Source organism: Propithecus coquereli, unplaced genomic scaffold (assembly GCF_000956105.1).
Source record: "Propithecus coquereli isolate 6110/MARCELLA unplaced genomic scaffold, Pcoq_1.0 Scaffold869, whole genome shotgun sequence".
NCBI lineage: Eukaryota > Metazoa > Chordata > Mammalia > Primates > Indriidae > Propithecus > Propithecus coquereli.
Genome location: NW_012154940.1, coordinates 218,803 through 239,463, shown reverse-complemented (window position 1 = coordinate 239,463; position 20,661 = coordinate 218,803). Strand labels below are relative to the sequence as shown.

The 20,661-nt window shown below is 64.1% G+C and overlaps 1 protein-coding gene across 5 annotated transcripts in view; it reads left to right on the top strand.

The window, feature by feature from the left end:
- Positions 1-20,650, top strand: part of BAIAP2 (BAI1-associated protein 2) — a 68,580-nt gene extending 47,930 nt beyond the window's left edge. The window contains exons 7-15 of one of the 5 annotated variants that reach the window (XM_012664177.1): positions 6,786-6,938; positions 9,983-10,207; positions 10,381-10,582; positions 10,964-11,165; positions 12,519-12,587; positions 13,126-13,288; positions 14,488-14,522; positions 16,555-16,601; positions 20,370-20,650. In XM_012664177.1, the coding sequence (XP_012519631.1) occupies positions 6,786-6,938; positions 9,983-10,207; positions 10,381-10,582; positions 10,964-11,165; positions 12,519-12,587; positions 13,126-13,288; positions 14,488-14,522; positions 16,555-16,582 (1,077 nt within the window). In that variant the 3' untranslated portion in view covers positions 16,583-16,601; positions 20,370-20,650. Of the gene's footprint in view, positions 1-6,785; positions 6,939-9,982; positions 10,208-10,380; positions 10,583-10,963; positions 11,166-12,518; positions 12,588-13,125; positions 13,289-14,487; positions 14,523-14,805; positions 15,159-16,554; positions 16,602-20,369 lie in introns of those variants that run through there. The other 4 variants (XM_012664178.1, XM_012664175.1, XM_012664179.1 and 1 more) reach the window with 4 other exon arrangements.
- Positions 20,651-20,661: the final 11 nt, after the last annotated feature.

Below are 20,661 nucleotides of genomic sequence, written 5' to 3'. Positions count from 1 at the left end.
GCCAAGCGCAGCCAGCTCCGGAGAGGTGGGAGGCTTGGGGCATCCTCCAGTCCTAAGGCCGTGCTGGCCCCTGTACCCGTGGGGACCTCCTGGTGGGAGAGTGTCAGCTTGGGTGGGGGGTGGGCAGCCGTGCGCCTCTGCTCCCCACTGTGTAGTGTGGCTTCAGCCCCCAGGATGGGTCTTGCCGTATCCGCAGCGGCTCCTTCCCTGGGTGCCCCGCAGCCACCCGTGCCTTCCCAGATGTCTGTTTCTCGCCTGTCAAGCCCATCTCTTTGGCCCGGTGGTCTTAGCCGAGCTGTGTGTCCCCCCATCCCCTAGAGATGTGGGTGCAGCAAGGTTCTCAGGCCAGTCTCCAGGGCCTCTGAGCCAGGGGTCTGGCTGGTGTGGCGGGCACCAGGCACATCTGTACAGCCTCTGCCCCTTGGGTCGTGTCCACGTGTCCAGCCCTCAGAAGCCGCGCCGGCAGGAGCCTGGTCGGGGTCTACACGCATTCTCTCCTGTGCACCTTCCAGGCTGGGGTGAGGATTCCTCCGGGTTTCAGTTTGGTTCTGTCCAATACCCCTGGCCTGGCTCTTGTTGAAAAAAAAGACTGAGCCAAGAGGAGGCCCTGGGCAAGTGCAGGGTCTCCCCAAGTGGATGCCCCCAGCCATGCCATCCCCTGCACTGTGCCCTGGATGTCCAGGTGTTGGGGTCTGGGGAAGCCACTGTCGTTGCTAAGCCTGTGCAGGCTCTGGTGCTGAGGGAGGGGTGGCCCCAGAGGCCCACATGAGAGCCAGAGAACAGGTGCTGCAGAAGGGCAGGCTGGGAGGGGCGAGGGGCGTCCAGGGCCCTGCGCAGCTGACTAGGGTGTGGGCTCACCTGCTGCCCAGAGGGTGAAGGCCCCGGACAACCTTGCAGGACCAGCTTGGGACCTTGGCAGCCTGGCCTGGAGCCGTGGGCCTGTGCAGGCTCCTGCTGGGGAGGGCACTGCCTGGCCTCTCTCCTGCCCCCTGGGGCTATTCTGGGCTGGGGCTACCAGTGTGCCTAGGGCTGCAAGAAGAGCCAGGCTTTCTGCCTGTCACCTGTCCCCCCTTCAAGACGATGTGGGGCAGGAGGCAGGTGCAGCCCTTGCTGGCTGTTGTGGGAGAGGAGAGAGCAGTGTCTGGGGGTGGGGTTCCTCCGGAAGATTGCAGGGGCTCCGGAGCAATCACACGCAGGCCCCTGGAGCTCTGCCCCCCGCGGTGCAGAGGACTGGCCAGAGGCTGTGGCGCCATCAGCAGTCCGCACCCCCACGATTCCCGCCGCCTCCGCCGCTATGGGTGCAGGTTCCAGGCCTGCGTACCCGGATTGGGGTCTGAGAAAGGGAGAGATGCTTTCTATTTAAAGGGGTGTGTAATTAACAAAGCAAAGACAGAATAACCATCGTTTAGAACTTCAGATCTTCAAAAAAGATAATAGCAGAGGCCGTTGCCGTTCACGGCATGGAGTGTGACACTGCAGGGCGGTTAAGCCCGCTCTCGTTTCAGCAGAGCTCCAGTGCTGCGGGCGGTCTGTGCGTGCTGTGTGGCAGCCATGCGGGCCTTGTCTTCTCTGGAGTAAGATGGGCTAGAGGTCCTCACCAGGACAAGCGGGAGTGTGAAAGGCCAGAGGTCACAGCGCTCTCTCAGGGCCTCTGCATGCAGAGACGGTGTCGGGACATGGGGCACCCTGGGGGAGAGGGGCAAGGATGGGCACTCTGCTGCCCTGAGCCTCGGGGCTGGACCACTCGGACATCTTAGTCCCCACCTGGCCCCCCGTCCTGCTCTTGGGGACAGCTTGGTCTCTGGGCTGCCACCTTTTGTGAGCGTGTCCAGCCCATGGTGGGTGCAAAGTGCCCACATAGTCTCCTGTGCCCACTTGGCCTGGCCAGCACATGCGGGTGCTGGGCAGGTGGTGGGGCCCTGGGGACCTCTTGTTCATGGATCCCCCAACCCGCCAATCTGCGGAAAGCTCTGGAACTGGGGGCCCTCGGGGCTCGTGGACCCCTGATCCTGCCAAAGAGGCGCTCGCTCTTCCCGAGGGTGTTCCTGTGGCACATTCCTCATGTAGCGGGGTGCCGGCCCTTGGGCAGGGTGGCACCACTGCCCTCTGCCCAGTCCAACCTGAGTCTTGCTCTGAGCACTGGTGTTTAGGGTGAGATTTAAAGGCCCTCTGGTCTGCCACGCACTGACCGCCAGCTGGCCGTCCCGCTCTGAGCCTGGGCGCTGGGTCCAGCAGGCCCGGTAGGCCTGGCCAGCGGGTGGCCTGTGACCTGTCTTGCCTGTCCCCCAACATGTCACAGCTGCTTGGGTCCGGAGCTATGTCCTTGGGGGTAATTGTTACCCCTGGTGACAGCTGAAGGCCAGGAATCACATTCTCATTCACGCGCTGCAGGGGATCTAAAGGGGCAATGCGCCGTTTCTGAGAAACGTGGGAAAGCCACAGCAGCCGTATCGGATGAGGGAACCAGAGCAGCTTCAGTTTGTTCTAGAATGCCCCTCCCCCACCCTGAGTCACCAGCGAGCTTTGGGGAGCAGCAGAGATGTGTTCCGATCACTTTTGTCTTCTCGGATCACAGGGCTGTTCAGCCAGAGTGACTAAGTGGGAGCGCTTTGTGGGTCTGAAATGCTTTCAGCTGGGTGTTTCTATAGTGCGGTCGCCATGGCACCCAGCTAAGCAAGGAGCAGGGCGGGGACAGGAGCAGCCTGGCTGCCCGCCCGCGGGGACGGGCTCGGCGCCAGTTCACACGGCCTGGTGCCGGGTCGGTGGTGTAGACCGAAGCTGTGGTATGTCCTCTGGCCCTGTTCAGCCATAGGTCAGAGTAGCTGGAGCCCCACGGAGCAGCCGCAACCTCCTCTTCCCTTGCTGACCCCCGCTGGGCCCCTCGTGGGGTGAAGCTCCTCACGTGGCCCCGGTTTCCAGGATCCGCTCAGGAAAGCTGTAGCCTTGCTCCGCCAGCAGTTGGTGTCGGCTGGTGTTCCTAGACGGGCAGCCACGTGTCACTAGCGACTTGGCCTGCCACGGCTGAGTGCTCGTGTTCGGGTCAACACAGCTGGACTGTAGGGCCCGAGGCTGGATCCTGGTTCTCCCGGCCCCTTGGGGCTGGAGCCTCACTCCTGCCTCTCCCCCGGGCCTGGGGGCCTGTGAGCAAAGGCTGGGCCTCTGCCGAAGCGCTGTGCAGACTGGCTGCCCTGTCCCCCCCCGTGCCCGCTTGTAACCTGTGCCACTCCCAGCCATTCACAGGCTCGTTTGAGCAGGTGGAAATATTAAAAGTAAAACACCACTCCCTGCCCGCATCGAGGCTGCCAGGCCCACTAAGGAGGCCAGGGCCCTGCCAGGCACCGCACCCCAGGGAGCAGCGCGTCTGTGCGCGGATCCGCAGCCTGGAAACCCAGAAACCGTCCGTAGGGTGGGCAGCCTGCCGGCTCCTGGGCCAGGGCGGTGCTGTTCTCGGGGTGGGGAGACCCGGGGGGCCGTGCAGCCTGGTTCACGCTGCTGTCCTCGGGTGACCTTTGCTTCCTGAGTGCCACCTACTCCTGCCTCGGGGGCCCCTGGGCCGCTTTCCTCGGTGTCTGCCCAGCTTCTCTGGCCAGAGGGCAGGTCTCCTGCTGTGCTCTGGGCTCTGTGCGATCTTCCACCAGGCCCAGCCACCCCAGAAAAGTCCCCGGGGGAGGGCACAGTGAGTGGCCTGAGGACAGGGTGAGTTGGGAATTTCCTGGTCCCTTCCCTCAGGAACCTTGCACACTCCCCCTCGGCTGCCCTGGTTAGGGGGTTCCTGGCTCCAAGCTGAAGCCTAGAGGCCGCACCCCCAGGGTCCCCAGTAGTCTCCTGGATGGGGTGGGTGAGACAGTGAGTGGGACCCCCAGGTGGCCTCAGCCTGGTGCTGGGCATAAGCCCTGGATGAGGGGGACAGGGGCGTGGGGTTTGTCTCTCACCCCCTCTCTGTGCACAAGCCCCCTGCCCCACCTGGGCCTTTTACCCTGAAGGTTGGGAGAGGAGCCTGGCACCCAGGCTGAGGCCGGAGCACAGAGGGCCCCGAGCCCAGGAGCCCCTCCGCCCAGCCATGCCCCCCATGCCTCTACCAGCTCGGGGGCCCAGAGCTGGCTGGCTCACCGCCCCACTTCCTGGAGCAGGCGCTGCGGAGTGCATGGGAGGTTCCCGGAGCAGGAGGCCCTGGTAGGCGCGTGTTGTGTAACCAGAGGAAAAGTACTTGGTGCTGGAGGGAAGGCGAAGGGGGAGGCGGAGGAGGCAGCAGAGCTCTCTAAAGAGTAGCTCGGCCCCCCCGCCCCGGGGCTGCCTGGGGGGTCTCTCACCTGTGTTGCCACTTCTCCCCAAGTGCAGTGGGAGCCGTTCAGGCAGACCCTGTGGGGCACTGGAGAGGCCCAGGCCTATTTCCGAGGCTGTGGCCTTGGTTTGGGGTGAGGTGACAAGCCAGCTATTTTGAAAGCCCAGAGGGGAGGGGACTGAGCACAGCATGGGAAGGTGACAGGCCTGGGCGGGCTTTGGCCTTGGGGCACGGTGTGGCTGCTCTGACTGCCAGACAGAGCCTTGCGCTGGTGGCAGCACTGGGGACAGGCCCTCACCCCCAGCCAAGGCTTCGTGGGGCGGCAGCCAGGGAACGGTCTGCTCTGCGCGCCCCACTCTGCTCCGCACTCTGACGCCCCCCAGCTGAGTCAGCTCCGTGTGGGGGAGGCTGGCGCCTGAGTCAGGCGGGGGAGGCCGCCCCCTTGCGGAGGACAGCCTGCTCAAGCGCGGATGCTGAAAGAGCCACTCCCACGGCAGTGCCGACCGGTGGGGGTCCGTGCCCACCATGGATGCTCTGCCCCAAGCCGGGTGGGGGCTCAGCCCCCTGGGGTGGGCGTGGGAGGAGAAGGCAGACAGGAGGAGAGCCGCAAAGATCCTCCCGGCAGAGAAGCAGCTCTCAGGAGGGAGCAGACACTGGGGGGTCTGCACCTGGGGGCTCCTACCTCACCCTGGACGGCCACCCGCCGTCTTCACGTTCGAGGACGGGAGGTTTCCAGCCTACAAAATCAGAGTCCAGTCAACCAGCATCCTCGTTCCCTGCGCCAAGTGAGCTGGCCGTGGCTGGCTGTTCCTCCACACGCAGGACGGGGTCCAGGTTCACGTACAAGGTGGTTTTGGTTGTCGTTGGAGATGGAGGAGGCGCCGGGTCTGCCAGCTGTGCCGTGGCACTGGGCTGCCACCGCCAGGCCTGGGCGCACGATCCACCAGCTGGTTCATGGAGGGGCTGGCACAGGGGGGTCATGCTCCTCCCAGAGGGAGAGAGGCGGAGCCCTGGGGGGGTGTGGTGATGCTGGTGCTCCCACCACACCCAGTGGGCGTCACACCTCGGTCCAGCCCTTGGTGCCGGCTCCAGAAAGGGCAGCGTCGACACTGTCGCCTCTCGGCGCTCTTCCCCCAAACTCCCCCTGTCTCCTTTTCCTCCTCTAAGGGTTCCCTTGTGCCACCTTCTTAAGAATTTCTTTTTTAACTATGGTAAAATACACGTAACTGATGCACTTTACAGCTACAGCTCTAACCACTGTTAAGGGTATGAGCCAGGGGCCTTAAGCACATTCGTGTTGTATGGCCATCAGCGCCCTCCATCTCCAGAACCTTGTCATCTTCCCAAATGGAACTGTCCCCTCAAAGAGGACTCCCCTCCGCAGTCCCTCGGAACCACCGTCCCGCTGTCTCGACGTGACTACTCTATGCTTATGCCGTTTTTATCGTAGTCCCCCCGTCTGGGCACGTTCGGAATTGGCGGTTGGATCTGGAGGCTTTGTCAGGTTGAGATTTGGTTCTTTCTTGGGTTGATTTGGCCAGGGCGCTTCCTGGGTGGATCTTGTGTCCCTCAGGAGGCACAGATGGCTGAGACGTGCCAGCCGTTGACAACAGAGCCAGACGCAGACGCACAGCTGTTGAGGTCCTGAGGACCGACCTCCGGATCCAGGGGTGGGGCCACCTGCTGGCTGCCCTGGTCCAGGGTCTGGCTTGGCTGCCTGTCGTTCCGAGCCCAGCACACCTGTATGAGCTGAGGGCGTTTCCAAAGCCACCGTGTTTGTTCTGGGCACTGCAGCAGCTCCGAGGTGGAAGGGCAGCAGTCTGGGTCACTTCTCAGTATTCGAGCTGCGCAGCCCCTCTCCCAAGCACATGCCATTCCCACAAGTGTGACCCGGGGGCCACATGGCAGACGTCGGTGTCTCCGGTGGACAGCCATCCTTGATCGCAGGAGGTCCCTGCTCCTGACCAGTGACCTCTTGTTCCGTCCTGTCCATGAACTTCCTTCTCACGCACTCCCCTGGGTGTGTCGTTGGAAGGCTGGCCTTGCCTCGCTCCAAGGCACTCAGAGGTGGGAGAGAGGGACAAGCCCCCGGTCAGGGTCCCTTGGCTATACCTCTCCTGCAACTCCTGCTGAGCTGAGGCTCAGAGGCTCTGGAAACACATTCATAGGCCGAGGGAACACCAGGTGGCACAGGAGGACCAAGCAGCTGTCCCTCGGTGGGACTGAGGAGCTGGGACGCAGGCAGGCTGTGCCAAACCCTGCCCACACCAAGGTTTCCCGGAGGTGCTGGCCAGCAACCTGCCCAGTGCACGGGCACCTTCCCCATCTCAAGAAGAGCCCAACCCCTTCCCAGGCTCCCCCAGTGGAGGCAAGACCCTCGGCCACACCAGTCAGTGTGGGCAGACACACCACAGGTGGTCCTCTGTCCGGGGACGGTTTAATGAAATCCATGGGCTGCCCTGTCCTCCTGACGCCCGCTAACCCTCTCTTTCCCCCACCCCAGTACATCGATGCCATCAGCAACAAGCAGGGCGAGCTGGAGGGCTACGTGTCCGACGGCTACAAGACGGCCCTCACCGAGGAGCGCCGGCGGTTCTGCTTCCTCGTGGAGAAACAGTGTGCCGTGGCCAAGAACTCCGCCGCCTACCACGCCAAGGTAAGGCTGGCGCCAGGCCACGCTCTCTGCTGGCAGTTGGGCCTCGAAGACAGAAGCAACCTCATCCACCCCGTCCCCAAGAGCACGCCGGGGTGTGTCCAGGCTTGAGCTGTGGTAGAGCGCTAGGGTGAACGTCTCCATGCGTTTGGGTTTTCCTGGGCATGTTCTAGAGAGAGGGTTCCCAGGTCGGAGGGTGCGAGTGTTTTAAAGACTCGCGTTGGGAATCACCCGGTGTGTTTCTGAGAGAGGTTGCATCCAGGGTCTGGTGGGCTTTTGGGGCCTCCTAGGACGTTGTCTGGGGCATTGGTCCCTTGGTGGGGTGCAAGGCTCCCCCGTCCAGCTGGCTCTGTGTCTGCGTGTGCCGCCCCTGGTGGCCCCTCGACCCCGAGTCCTGGGCTCCCAGCCTCTGGCCATCCAGGATGAAGCCACGTCACCAGCCCATCCCACTGGAACCTGCTCTCCCTCCTGGTTTCCGGGGCAACCACAGGCCCTGCCCACCACCCAGCCCCCTGCTCTCAGGCCACTCCCCAGGCCCGTCCCTCGAGGCACCAGAGGGGCTTCCGCAGAACGCAGACCTGGCCGCGGGGTCCGGCTCTCGGTGACCTGGTCCTCTGTCACCTCTACTTACTCTCTGCACCCACGAGCCTGGCTACATCCCACTCCCCTTCCTGTGCCCCAGTCTGGGGGACCCCTTCCCTGGCCAGTGGTCTCTCCTGCTGTCAGCCCCCCAGGTCCTGCAGCCCTGTCTGCCCTGCGAGGCCCCCCAGTCTGGCACCTCATTGGGGGTTGGGGGATTCTGCACTGGGAGGCTCTGTGTCCCAGGACCCAGCCCGGACTTGCTGAACAGAGATTGTAGGGGCTTCTCAAAGGAACGAGCTTCTCGGGGAGGGGCTGCAGGGGCCCCTCCACAGAAGACCTGGGCCCTGGGGTCAGAGCCCACCATGAGAGGGAAGGACCCCTTGGAGGGGGCTGACTTAGCCTCTGGGGGCAGGTGGGGCCCAGAATACAGACTGCCCCGCCATGAACAGGCAGGGTCAGTGGGCCTCTCTTCACCCATGGGCGGGAGCTGGGATGGAATCAGATTGCATCTTCTGAAACATTCCAGAGCATTCTGAGAGCTTAGAAGATGTAGTTTGGCAGCCGAGCCAACACGGGAGGCCTGGTCACGTCCTTTTCAAATACGGGGCTTCCGGGGCTCTGCAGGGCATGCACCAGCTCTGGTCCCCACAGCCAGGGAGCACCAAGGAGACAAATGCCACCCCTCCCTTTGCTGGGCCTGCCAGGGTGCTGGGGGCAGGTGCAAAGCAAGGCCTGCATAGCATCTGTGTCCCCTGGGGGGCACGCTACACTGGCCCCACCTCTCCTCTGCTGTGCCATCGTGGGCACTCTCTGGGGAGGTCTCTGACGTGGGGTGCCTGCCCCTGCACTCAGGGCCGAGGGAGCTCCCGCTGCAAACTCCTGCAGCCTTGGCTCCGCGGTGTGTGCTCTGCTACGAGAGGGCGCTGCAAGCACAGCGGCAGCGTCTGCGCCCTCTGTCGGGGGCTGGCCGCGTGACAGGGTTGGGGAGGGCGGGTGGGAAAGCCCTGCTGCTGCTGTGGCTCCAGGAGGGGACGCGGACTGCAGCAGAGTGACAGATGGGCCCGCCCCCACCTCATGCTTCCAGACCCCTCCCCACAGGCCTCCAACCCCCTGCATGTCTAGAAGGGGCACATCTCCCACAAATCCACTCAGACAGCACCTGGGCTGGGACTGCGGCCAAGGGCAGCCCCCCCAGGGCTGTTTTCAGCAATGAGGTGACCCGGCAGCTCCCCAGTGCCGGGGTTGGGCTGCTCCACGCGACCTTCAGGGGCTTGGGGTGGATGTCACCTTGGCTAGTGGCTGTCGGGGCCCCGTGCGGATCAGGCCGGAGCTGCTCTCCTAGCCTGGAGGCCCTGCTGCGCCGAGGGCGGTGACCCTGTCGCGCCCTCACCCTGGGCTGTCCACGTAGGCGCTGGTCCCTGCCTGTGTGCCCCACCCCCCTTTTTTCCAAACCCAGACTTGCTCCTCTATCGTTGACCTGGGTCAAATCAAGGTCAGCAGACCTTTTTCTCTCGGGCCAGTTGGTAAATGTTTTTGGCTCTGTGTGTTGTGGCATGAGTGGCCACAGGTGATTCGTAAATACTTTCCTTTACAAAAGAGGAGTCCAGCCCTCGGACTGCGGCTCGCCTAGCCCAATGTAGACACCTGCTCAGGAGGGCTGCTGTCCCACACCCTCCGCTTTCCACCCATGGGTGCCCCTGCCCACCCAGCCACGCTGAAGGGGATCGAGGGGACTTTGGAGAAGCTGGGGACACCTCCGGCCACTCCAAGGTCTGTGGCGGCTGGTGATGCAGGGCTTGATTAGTGCCCGCATCCTAGGCAGGGAGTTCCCTGCAGCAGATGGCACGGGACCCCCTGCCCCGTACCCCAGACTCAGGCCAGTCCCATTCCTGGAGCCCCTGGCCAGGCCTCAGGCTCCCTCATCCTCTGACACTCTGCTGTGCTCAGCTGGGCTGTGTCCCACTGGCCCAGAGCAAGGCCGGGCTCTGGGACTCGGGCTCTCCGGCCCTCGGGCCCTAAGCACCAGTGTGTCTGCCCGAGCGCCCCTGACCAGGCAGCGTCCCGCACCCTCAGCAGCCTGCCTTGCCGCTGCGGAGCAGCTCTGTCCCTTCTGTGGCCGACACCCTCTTGCCCCTGCCGGATGGTGCTCTTTCGATAGCATTCTGTGGTTTACCCACAAAGGGTCTGTCCACTGTGTGGCCACCGTGTGGCCCCTGTCCGTTTTTCCTACATCTAGGCCCCTGCATGGCCTGTGGCCTGCCAGGTTGCGCCTTGGTTTGCTCTCCCCCCTGATGGCCCCCCGACGGCACAGCCCTTTGCCGGGAAGCTCCTTTTGGGCGTCGCGGCTCCCAGGTAGCCTGTCCTGCTGCAGAGCACCACCTGGCAAAGAGAGCCCCCAGCCTCAGCCAGGTGCCTTGGGGGAACCCAGCCCTGACGCCCTCCCTGTCCTGCCTCCTCCCCTTCAGGGCAAGGAGCTGCTGGCCCAGAAGCTGCCGCTGTGGCAACAGGCCTGTGCCGACCCCAACAAGATCCCCGACCGCGCTGTCCAGCTGATGCAGCAGGTGGCTAACAGCAACGGCGCCATCCTCCCCAGCACCCTGTCAGCCTCCAAGTCCAACCTGGTCATCTCAGACCCCATTCCAGGGGCCAAGCCCCTGCCAGTGCCCCCCGAGCTGGCACCGTTCGTGGGGGTGAGTCTGTGGGCCCCAGGAAGCATACGGGAGGGGGACCTTGCACCTGGGTGGCCTCTTGGGGCAGGCCAGCTGGCTGAGCGGGCCTCCCTGCTGCAGGGGAGGGGCGCTGTCCCGCCTGGCCCCGTCCAGGGCTGCCGGCAACGCCCTGCCCCTTGCTGCCCCCTCTGCAGCGGATGTCTGCCCAGGAGAACGCACCCGTCATGAACGGTGTCGCAGGCCCGGATGGCGAGGACTACAATCCCTGGGCTGACCGCAAGGCTGCCCAGCCCAAGTCCCTGTCTCCTCCGCAGTCCCAGAGCAAGCTGAGCGACTCGTACTCCAACACGCTGCCCGTGCGCAAGAGCGTGACCCCCAAAAACAGCTACGCCGCCAGTAAGGGCTCCTCTGGTTGCTGGGTTGGGGGCCTGGGAGACCCCAGGCTCACAAGCGTGCGTGTGATATGTATGCTTGTCTGGGGATGCATATGTGCGCAGGCACGGGTGTGTGCACAGCACCTGGGCTTTCTGTCCCGCACTGCAGGCCTCGCCGGCCCCTCCTGTTCAGTGTCTGGCGCGTGGAGGGGGCAGTGAATGTGACATGGTGGCCGCGGGCTCGCTCAGTCAGCGACTCGGGACGGCTCCAGCTAGCCCGACGGTTCCTCTGGCGCCATCCAGCACATGGGCTGGGAGTGTTCTCAGCACTGCGTCCAGGCTGCCTGGCCTCTGTTGCCTCTGCCGGGGATAGTCCCCTCACGCCTGCCCCCTGTCCCCACAGCTGAGAACAAGACTCTGCCCCGCTCCAGCTCCATGGCCGCTGGCCTGGAGCGCAACGGGCGCATGCGGGTGAAGGCCATCTTCTCCCACGCGGCGGGGGACAACAGCACCCTGCTGAGCTTCAAGGAAGGGGACCTCATCACACTGCTGGTGCCCGAGGCCCGTGACGGCTGGCACTACGGCGAGAGCGAGAAGACCAAGATGTGAGTGCCGTCGGGGGCGCGTGCGGGTGGCCTGCCTGTCTGCAGTGGCGCAGGGATGGCAGCCTGCTGGCTCTGTGGCGCTCGGATGCGCCGGTGGCTCTGCGTCCTTTTCTATTTTTTTTGAGAGTCTCACTCTGTTGCCCAGGCTAGAGTGCCATGGCATCAGCCTAGCTCACAGCAACCTCAAACTCCTGGGCTCAAGCAATCCTCCTGCCTCAGCCTCCCAAGTAGCTGGGACTACAGGCATGCGCCACCATGCCCAGCTAATTTTTTCTATGTATTTTTAGTTGTCCGATTAATTTGTTTCTATTTTTAGTAGAGACGGGGTCTCGCTCTTGCTCAGGCTGGTTTCGAACTCCTGAGCTCAAACAATCCGCCCGCCTCGGCCTCCCAGAGAGCTAGGATTACAGGCGTGAGCCACCGCGCCCGGCCTCTGGGTCCTTTTTTAGACTAGGGGTTCAGGGCACAGGTTCTTGTCATAGAAAACCTGGGCAGTAAGAACGAAAGAAACCCTGGAAGTCTTTCCCCACACAGCAGTGACCTTCAGCGGCAGTCTGGTCGCCTGTCACCTGCGTGGCCACAGCACCATCCCACGCCACGGTGCAGTGTCCCACGAGTGTGCACAGCTATGGCACATCTGGCCATTTCCCTACTGTGGGGTGTGTGGTCTCCTCCCACGGCCTCCACGTGTCTGCTGGGTCCTGGAGTTTGGGGTTGGCCTAGAAGTGCTGTTGTCTAGTCGGAAGGGCTGCACCTTCTCAGCTACTTGAATACCTGTTGCCGAGGGGCTGAGGTCACACCCTTGCCTGATCTGGAGGCCACCTAGGTTGGGGTCTGCCTTCCCCGGCCCACAGTTTTGTGCGGTGTCTGTTGGAAAGATGGGAGGTATCACCCCATGGCAGAGTCAGCCCTGACACCTTTGCCCTCCTAACCCGGGTGGGAGGGCGTGAACTGAGCTTTGCTCTGGCCCTCAGGCAGCCACCTCCCTGGGTGGGGGGACTCGTCCCGGAGGGACCCTGCATCTTCCGGCAGCTGCTCTGGTCTTGGCGCCCAGGCTCAGCATGGTGGCTAGGGGCTGTGTGGCAGGAGCCAGCCTGTTCAAGGAGCAGCAACTCTGCTGGGTGCCCCAGGGGCCTTATGGCTGGGTCTGGGTCGGCCATAGCTCCCATCGGGGCAGGGGCAGCTCGGGGCCGAGCACACACAGCTGTGGGCCCAGTCCCTGGTCTCTCTGGAGTGCTGGCACCTGTCTCTCCACAGACGGCTGCAGTCAGGCTGGGAGCGGGTGGGACTTGGGATTGGAGGGGATGGTGCGGGCGGGGTGCCACTGGAGCTGAGTGCGGGCCTCTCTCGCAGGCGGGGCTGGTTTCCCTTCTCCTACACGCGGGTGCTGGACAGCGACGGTGGTGACAGGTTGCACATGAGGTGAGCGCTGCCCGGGACCCAGTGGGAGCACGTGGCCCATAGCTCTGCACAGGAGCTGCGGCGAGGACAAGGGCGCTGCCCCAGGCCCCTGGGCACAGAGAGCTGGGCTTCTGGCCCCTTCTGTGGCTGCCCCCACAGGCCCCGAGGGCTGGACGTTTGAGGCCCACGGAGTAGATGGGCATGGAGGTGCTGCCGGGCCAGGAGGTGCCCTGTAAAGGGGGGTCCGAGGGCCCATGGGCAGCAGGTGCCACATGGTGGCCCATCTCCTATAGACCTGGGACAGGCTCTGGAGAAGTGTGGCTGGGACTTAGTGGGGTACACGGCTGCTGGGAAGGTCAGGGGTCACGGTCATGCAGCCTCGTGCCGGGGCCAGGCGAGCGGCCCACAGGAGGGAGGGAGACCAGACGGGCAGGCCCGGGGGGTCAGCGTGGCTATGGTCTCGGCCACCAAGGGAGCTTGTGCTCGTGCCCTGTGGGGCTGGGCGAGGTGGGGGCAGGACGGGGGCGCTGGGCCTGGCCTCTGAGTCCTGCGCTTACAGCCTGCAGCAGGGCAAGAGCAGCAGCACCGGGAACCTCCTGGACAAGGACGACCTGGCCCTGCCACCCCCCGACTACGGCGCGTCCTCCCGGGCCTTCCCCGCCCAGACAGCCGGTACCTTCAAGCAGCGGCCCTACAGCGTGGCCGTGCCCGCCTTCTCCCAGGTGAGTGGGCGGGGCTGGCTGGTCGGTCTGGGACGTGTGTGTGCTCCCTGCCGTGGCCACCCTCTGTCCGCAGGCTCAGGTGCCCCTGCAGCCATGTAGGCTCACTGCCCCCCCGGGGGGCTGTGTCTGGCTGGGAAGCATCTGGCCTTATGGGCCCTGAACCCCTGCCTCAGGAGGACCCCCGGTCAGGGAGGACTTGGTTTCCAGGGGCTCTTCCCTGAAAGCCAGGGGCTCCCTCAGCCATGTCATGTGACATGAGCACCTGCTGCTCCGGATGGGCTGTGGCCAGAGCCTTCTAGTCGCCGTGACCCGGGGGTTGGGCCATCCAGTACTGGGGGCCGAGGTCTAGGAGAGTGACGCTGCCCGGGAGTCCCGGGAGTGTGGTGGTCTTGGCGTCTGGGCTGGGTCCCCGTGCCCTGCCCAGGGAGACTCATGGGATTGGGGGAGGGAGGCCAGTCTCTAGGGCTGGGCCTCAGGTTGGGGATCGCAAGGGACAAAAGAACAGTCTTTTTCAGGTGCCCTTGGCTAGTGAGGGTCCCCCACGTTGACATTGTGAGCTGAGCCTGGGGAAAGGGTCATCCTGAGGCCTTCGCTGCCTCCCCTCCCCCCCGCCGCCACCTCCCTCTGCGGAGGGCTTGGCTGGCCGGGTCACAGGAGGGCCCTCGGAGGGCACCAGCCTCAGGATGGCTTCAGTGTCGTCACCACCCCTCGATGCCCCAGGGCCAGGTCAAGCTGGCAGAGACATGGGGGCTCCTGGGCAGTGTGACCTTCCGAGGACAGGACATTGCACGAGGTTTCCAGGAAACTACAGCTGGGGACTCGGGTGCGAGGGCCGCCCAGGCTTGCATGAGGCAGCCTGCGGTGCTCTCGGGGGCTGGGGGTGCAGGGCCCCTGCCGTGGGACACACGTGGAGAGGGGTCTTAGGGGGTCTGTCCTGTGCAGTTGGGAGCACACAGCACAGACAGCCCGACGAGGCATCTCGTTAATTTGGGAGGTCACCACTTCACCACTGGGGACCAGGGAGGCCCCTGAGCACCACAGCCAGGAGGTGGGGGAGGGGAAGCCTTCCTGGGGAGTCCACTTTGACCCCACTGAGGCTGGAGCAGCGGTTGGCGGACGTGCACCAGTCATGCGGGGAGGTGGGGACTTGGTTCAGACCCTGGGTCCCCCAGCCTGACCTGTTTCTGCCTTGCCCCCAGGGTCTGGATGACTATGGCGCCAGGTCCGTGAGCAGGTAAGACTTTCAGACCCGTCCGTGGGGCCATGGGGGGGGTGTGCCAGAGGCTGGGTGGGGGCAAGTCCTCCTCTTGGGACCTCTGGGGCTGGCTCTTCTTCCTTTGGGGCGCAGGAAGCGCCTGGGGCTGTTCCCTCTTCTGGGCCTCATCTCCCTAGAACTCACTGAGGCCAGCGGCATTGATGGCTGGTGGCCTTGGCCCCCTCCGTGGCATGGCGGGCCTGCTGCTCTGGCCGGGCAATCGCTGTGCAGCCGGGCAGCTGTCCTGTGCTTTGTTTCACAGCGGCAGTGGCACGCTGGTGTCCACAGTGTGAGGATGCGACCGCAGGCGGCTGCTGCTCTGGAGAGCTCTGCCCCTGCCCCATCTCCGCCCCTCAGCTCTCGCTGGTTTGTTCTTGGGTTGTTTCCTTTCCAGTCCGCCCCCGCCTTTTGGTTGGTGACCCCAGACTCTGGGCTCCCCCAGGGTCCATGGTGCTGCTCCTCCGCCCCTGTGTTTACAGCCCCCTGTGTCCCCAGCCCCTCGCGCAGAAACTGCCGGGCAGCTTAGGGGCCTCTGCGACGCTCCCTCCCCTTTCCAAGGCTCACTGAGCCAGGCCTAAAGTTTGAAGAAAAAGAAAATCTTAAAAAAAAAAAAAAAAAAAAAAAAAAAAAAAAAAAAAAAAAAAAAAAACCCGAAAAACAGGAAAAAGGACTTTTTTCCTGGAAAACAAAAACAGGCATGCATGGACTCCGGTGTACGTACTGTTACTTTGCATCTGACCCCCTCACGCTGGCGTCCGCTAGGACAGCAGAGGTGCTGGGCCGCGGCTCGTGCCCTGGGACCGGCTGCCCCAGGCCCCTTCTGAGGCCGCATGGAGGAGGGGCTCGTGCTGAGCTGGGGGCCTCCTGAGGAAGCTGCCCTCCGGTGAGGGAGGCCGCAGCCGGGTCACCAGGCCGGCGTCCGAGGGCCTCTCCTTTCGTGGGCGCCGCTGGACAGTGTGCGTGGGCAGTTATGCGGAGGCCGGGCGTGTCCCCCAGCGGGGTGTCGTACCTCACGCAGCGCACTGGCAGGAGCGGGCCCGGGAGCAGGCGCTGCCCGGCTGCACACGGACATTCCAAAGACCTCCAGAGACCCTCCCCCACGTGTTTTGGAAATTGTTTCTTTAACCAGCCTTGTGAGGCCGTCCTGGCCGCTCGCCTGGCTGCGCGGGGCAGGGTATGCACGGCCGGCCGGCCTTGGGAGGGGGCTCAGCGTGCCACCCCCACACCGCCTCCCCCCCAGGGGAGCAGGCGGTCCCTGCCCCTGTTCTTCCTAAACACTCTCGTCTTTCTGTGTGTCTTGGTGACTTCAGAAGCAAACGCACTGGACTCGGTGGCTACTGGTATTCTCTCTTGACACCCTGAACTCTGGGGCGTTGCGCGAGGGCGCGGCCCGGCGCCTCCTGCCTGCCGGGGGAGCCCTTTAGTGAAGTTGCGGACGCCCTTTTTTCTGATGTGATTTAGCAAAACCCTCCCGCACACCTGCCCATGGTTTGTGAGAGAAGCAGCTCCAGGCACAGACAGACCCGTTTTATATTTAAGGAAAACAAAGCCAGGACCAGGACCTCTGTAAGGAGAACCTTCCGTGCTGTTCTAATTTTGCTAAAAGATTTCAAATCCAGGGGATTCCATGCTTAATGGATGAATGTAGACAAAACCGCAAAACTTGTACGAAGATGTAAAGTGCTGAAAATATTTTTCCTGTTTCTTTTCCTTTTTTTTAAAATCTGAATTGTGCCCTGTACTGCAGTTAATTGTTTGAATAAAAGTTTTATTTATTGCACCGAGTTGGGTCTGGAGCTTCCTTGCAGTTCCTGCACGTGTCTGTCTGGGGCGTGCAGAGGTGCCGTCTCCCCGCGCCTGTCCCCCCGAGCTGAGAGGGTAGGGACACCTGGCACAGGCGTGACCCTCCTGCGCCTCCATGCTCCCTCCAGGACACGGAGCAAGGCAGGCCCGGCACCCCCACCCTGCCTTCCCCTCCGCTCTGCCAACTGAGCCTTGTGTTTCCTTGCAGCGCCGAAGTGGAAGTGGCCAGATTCTGAGCCGCCCTGACCAGAGTTAGTGAGTTGCCCTGGCTTTCTCGTGCCGGTCGTCTGCCTCTCCAGCGACCCTCTGGCCCCAGCTGTGCGTTCTGGCCGGGCAGAGCCGGGGGAGGTCTGCCGTGCCTGCCTCTGCGCCGGGCTCTGGGTCTTCACCTCCACTGAGGCCCCTTGGCTTGCGGGTTTCTTCTTCCGTCTGCAGGCTGTGGGCTCCGCCTTTCTGTGCCCACCACTCCCACGTGCTGGGCGTGGATCTGGCCTGGCCTCTGTCTGGTCCTCTCCTGCCCTGCTGGGTGCTTTGACTGCAATCCAAGGCTGGCCCCGGGGAGCAGCTGTGGGCCGGGCCTTTCTCAGCTGACCATGCAGCACCGCTTGGGCTCCTTCGGGTGTGTGTCACTTTGTCACTTCTCATACCGACCCCGTGGGGTGCGGCCTGATCCCGGCCTTGTCGGTGAGTATGACAGCCGGGGAGCCAGGGTCAGGGCCTGGGGACGGCCCCCAGAGCACCTGTTGGCTCCGTGGGGACAGGTGGACATGGGGCTCTGCTGCCCCATCTGACCCACACGTGGTGCCAGGTTCGCTACGCATGGGGGCCTTCAGCGGCATCCCCCAACCGCCTTCTGGAACAGCCCCTTTCCCTCCATCCTAGGGAGGCCAGACAGACACAGGGACCAGCAAGGGGCTCTGTGCTCACCTGTCCCCCCGGTAGAAGGGGCTTCCCCCTGCCGCCCACCCTGAACTACCAGGAGGGCAGCCCCATGAGGCCAGCGCCGTCATCCTTCCCAAGTACAGTGGTCGCAGGCAGACCCTGGGCCCTGACTCTTCTGTTGCTGCTTTTCTGTTGTTGAGGTGCAGCATATTCTAAAAAGTTCTGTAGAAAAACAGTCCTGAAATTTGGGGCCGGGAGGATAAAAATGCCCTTGGTGGGCCCTGGCCCCCTCCCTCACGCCCCCGACTCCTGAGACGTTCGGGCGGCTGCAGAGCCCTTGCTTGCTGGCCCTGGGTCCCTCTGAGCTGCCTGGGGGCCATGTTGTCCCCCCCCCACCTGGGGCTCAGGAAGGGCTGACGGCTCAGCCTTCACCTGGGACCACGTGCAGGGCAGGGCAGAGACTGCAGCGCAGTATCCCAGCCACAGTCTGGTGCCTTGATTCACGGGGGCTGGGGGGGGCGTGTCAAAAGCCACCTGTGGTTGGTCAAGGGACCCCCCCACACACACTTTGCCCTGAGCCAAGGGTGCTGGGGGCTCCGACGCCAGTGGGTGCTGTCACAGAGGCCGCTGCCCACCGCGCCCGAGTGCAGGGACCCGCTCCAGTGGAGACAGATCGGCGGCTGTCTCGCTGCTGCCCCCTGCTCCAGGCCCACCTCGGGAGCCGCGCACACTGTGTGGTGACCGGGCTTGTCCGCCGCCTGGGGCAGCACAGATGATTCCCCGCCGTCCGCGGCTCCCTCAGCTTTGCGATTCCGGACCGGGAGCTGCCGTGCCGCGCGCATGTGCAGGGGTAGCGGGGCCAAGACCCGTGACGTGTGGTTTCTGGTCACAGCATCCCTGAGAGCTGCCCGTGGGCAGGGCAGGGGTCCCCCCATGGGGTGTCCACACCACCCTCCTGGCCGTGCCTTGCGCGGGGTGGCCGCCACTGCCGTCTGTCAGAGCCGCTGGCCGTCCCGCGGGCTCACCCAGGAGCCTCTGACGGCGTCCCCTGGCGAGGAAGTGGGGCCCAGTCCTCCGTGTGCCGAGGACCCCCCAGGTCCCACTCAGAAAGCAAACCTGCCGCCAGGGTCCCCGCGCTCTGGGACGGGTGTCGTTGGCATCCCCTCTGCTAGGGGTGGGTGTGCTGGTTTTGTCTCGGTGGTTTGCTGTTTGTCACCAGACGGGGGTGTTGAGAAGGAAGCTGAGCCTGGGCCTTGTCCCCTGGCAGGGATGAGTATTGTGGGACCTGCTCCCTAGCCGGTGGGGGGGACCCTGCAGTGGCTTCGGGCTCCGAATTGCGTCCCGTTCTGGTGGGCCCCACACAGGGTCGCACAGGTGAGCTCCGTGGTGGCTGTAGAGCATTTCAGGCGTCCTCTCGGTGTGGGCCGGGGTGTCCCCGAGCCTCGTGTGGGGTCTGGGCTGGGCTGCTGAGAGGCCACCCAGAGGTCCTGCCTGACTACAAGGCCAAGGCTGGACGCGGCCATTCGTGGCCCAGCCCACGTCCTCAGAACTTCATGGTGCGGATGGCTCGGCGGGTTCCGTTTTGGGGGAGAAATGGAAAACGGGCTGCGGAACAGGGCCCTGGGCAGCGGGAGAGCGTTGGCCCTGCAGCTCCCACCCCGGCGACGATGTGGTTTTGCCACAGAATCTCTCTGATGAGAATGGGTGTGAGTCGGGGCAGGGGCAAGGTGTATCCTTAAAATTGCCCTCGGCTCCCCCTCTAGGACCCGGGGGGCATCTCTGATCTTTCCTCTGCTGTCCCCGACTCTGAATAGGAAAATCTGGCCCCATTTCTAATCTCCCCAGGCCCCAGCGGACACTGGGCTCAGGGACAGACGCAGGCCACAGAGCCCTTCTCCAGAAGCAGGCGGGCAGGGCACGGCCATGCTCTGGGCCTGCTGGAGGCAAACGCCACCAGCCGTGGCAGAACCCTGGCCGCCCGGGCCTCAGTGAGGGCGCAGTCACCGTGCAGATCAAAGCCGAGAGAAGCCCGATCGAGCAGGCGGCGTTGAGCAGCCTTTGCCGGGGTCGCAACGCTCTAAGTGGAAAGTCAGTTAACGCACAAGCCCTGTGCGGGCTGTGGGCGCCACGCTGATATGCCCGTCTCCACACCACACCTGGTTCTTTAAAAACTCGCAGTGCAAAGTGTCACAGTTCTTTAGAAAACACAAAGTCCTCAGGAAAACAGGTAGATGTGCCCGGCCCACGGGCTGCTTCCTGGGCACACTGGACGGAGCCCTGCCCACCTGCCCACGGGCCCGCTGCCGCCCACCCAGGCTCCGGGGACCCCGCTGCGCCAGAGGTGACTCCGCTCCAGGTAACGGCTCTGGAGCCGAGCGCAGCTTCACCAGAGCCAGTCCTGTCCCTGCCGTGCCTCCATGTCCACGTGCCATCTGTACTGTCCCCGTGGGGGGGTCCTCCAGAGGGAGGAGGCTTCCGCAAGGACCAGGCAGGGCCCCGCTCATCTGCTCATCTCGTCCCATTTCAACTTTTTGTCTTGAGTCCTACACCTGTGCGTCAGCTGTGGCCCCGGGAAACTCAGCGGAGGGCTCAGCTCCCCCGGTGACAGGTGGCTGAGCCCTCTGCAGGGGCCTTGGGATCCCACCCCAGCCCTGTGGGCACCAGTGTGTGTGCGTCTCGTGTCTGTGTTTCCGTGGAGCTGCGTGTCGTCCCGCAGACCCCCCCATGTGCCTGGGCTGGGCTCGCGGGGTCCACAGAGCTGTGTCCCTGGTGTCGGCGGGTCCTCTTTGGGCATGGCCTGCCTGGTGGGGGGGCTCGCCAAACTGACGTGGACCCCGCCCAGGACGGTCCTAGGTCCTGCGAAGGCGTGGCTCCCGCCCCCTCGTGGCAGATGTCCACCCGCAGCTGGGAGATTAGCTGGACCCTCCCCAGCCGCACCTGCCCACGCTGCCCTGGGGGGGTTGACAGCGAAGCGGGGGCCCCTGGACACGTGGAGGTGAGGAGGGTGGCACTGAGGGCCAGCAGGCCTCACGGAAAGCGCCACTCCCCGCACCCCACAGCCACGGGCTCCAGGCCCCAGGGTGGGCCAGCTCACCCATGTGCCTGTCCCAAGCTAAAGCCACTTCTCTCTCTCGTCCTCAGGAATCCCTTCGCCCATGTACAGCTGAGGCCCACAGTGACCAACGACAGGTCTGCTCCCCTCCTCAGCTGACGGCCACGTCTGCTCTGCTGCCCATGTGGCCACCACCCCACCCCACCCGACCCGGAACCTGTCCGTCACCATCTGCGTGTTCCTGCTTAGGGAGCGGCCACGCCCCCACCTGCCTGGCTGTGCCCACTGCAGTCTGGCCTGGATCTGGCTGTACCTGGCGGAGGAGGCCGCACAGAGTGAGGGCTGGTCCCTGCGAGGCCCTGGGGCAGAGGGACCTGCCTC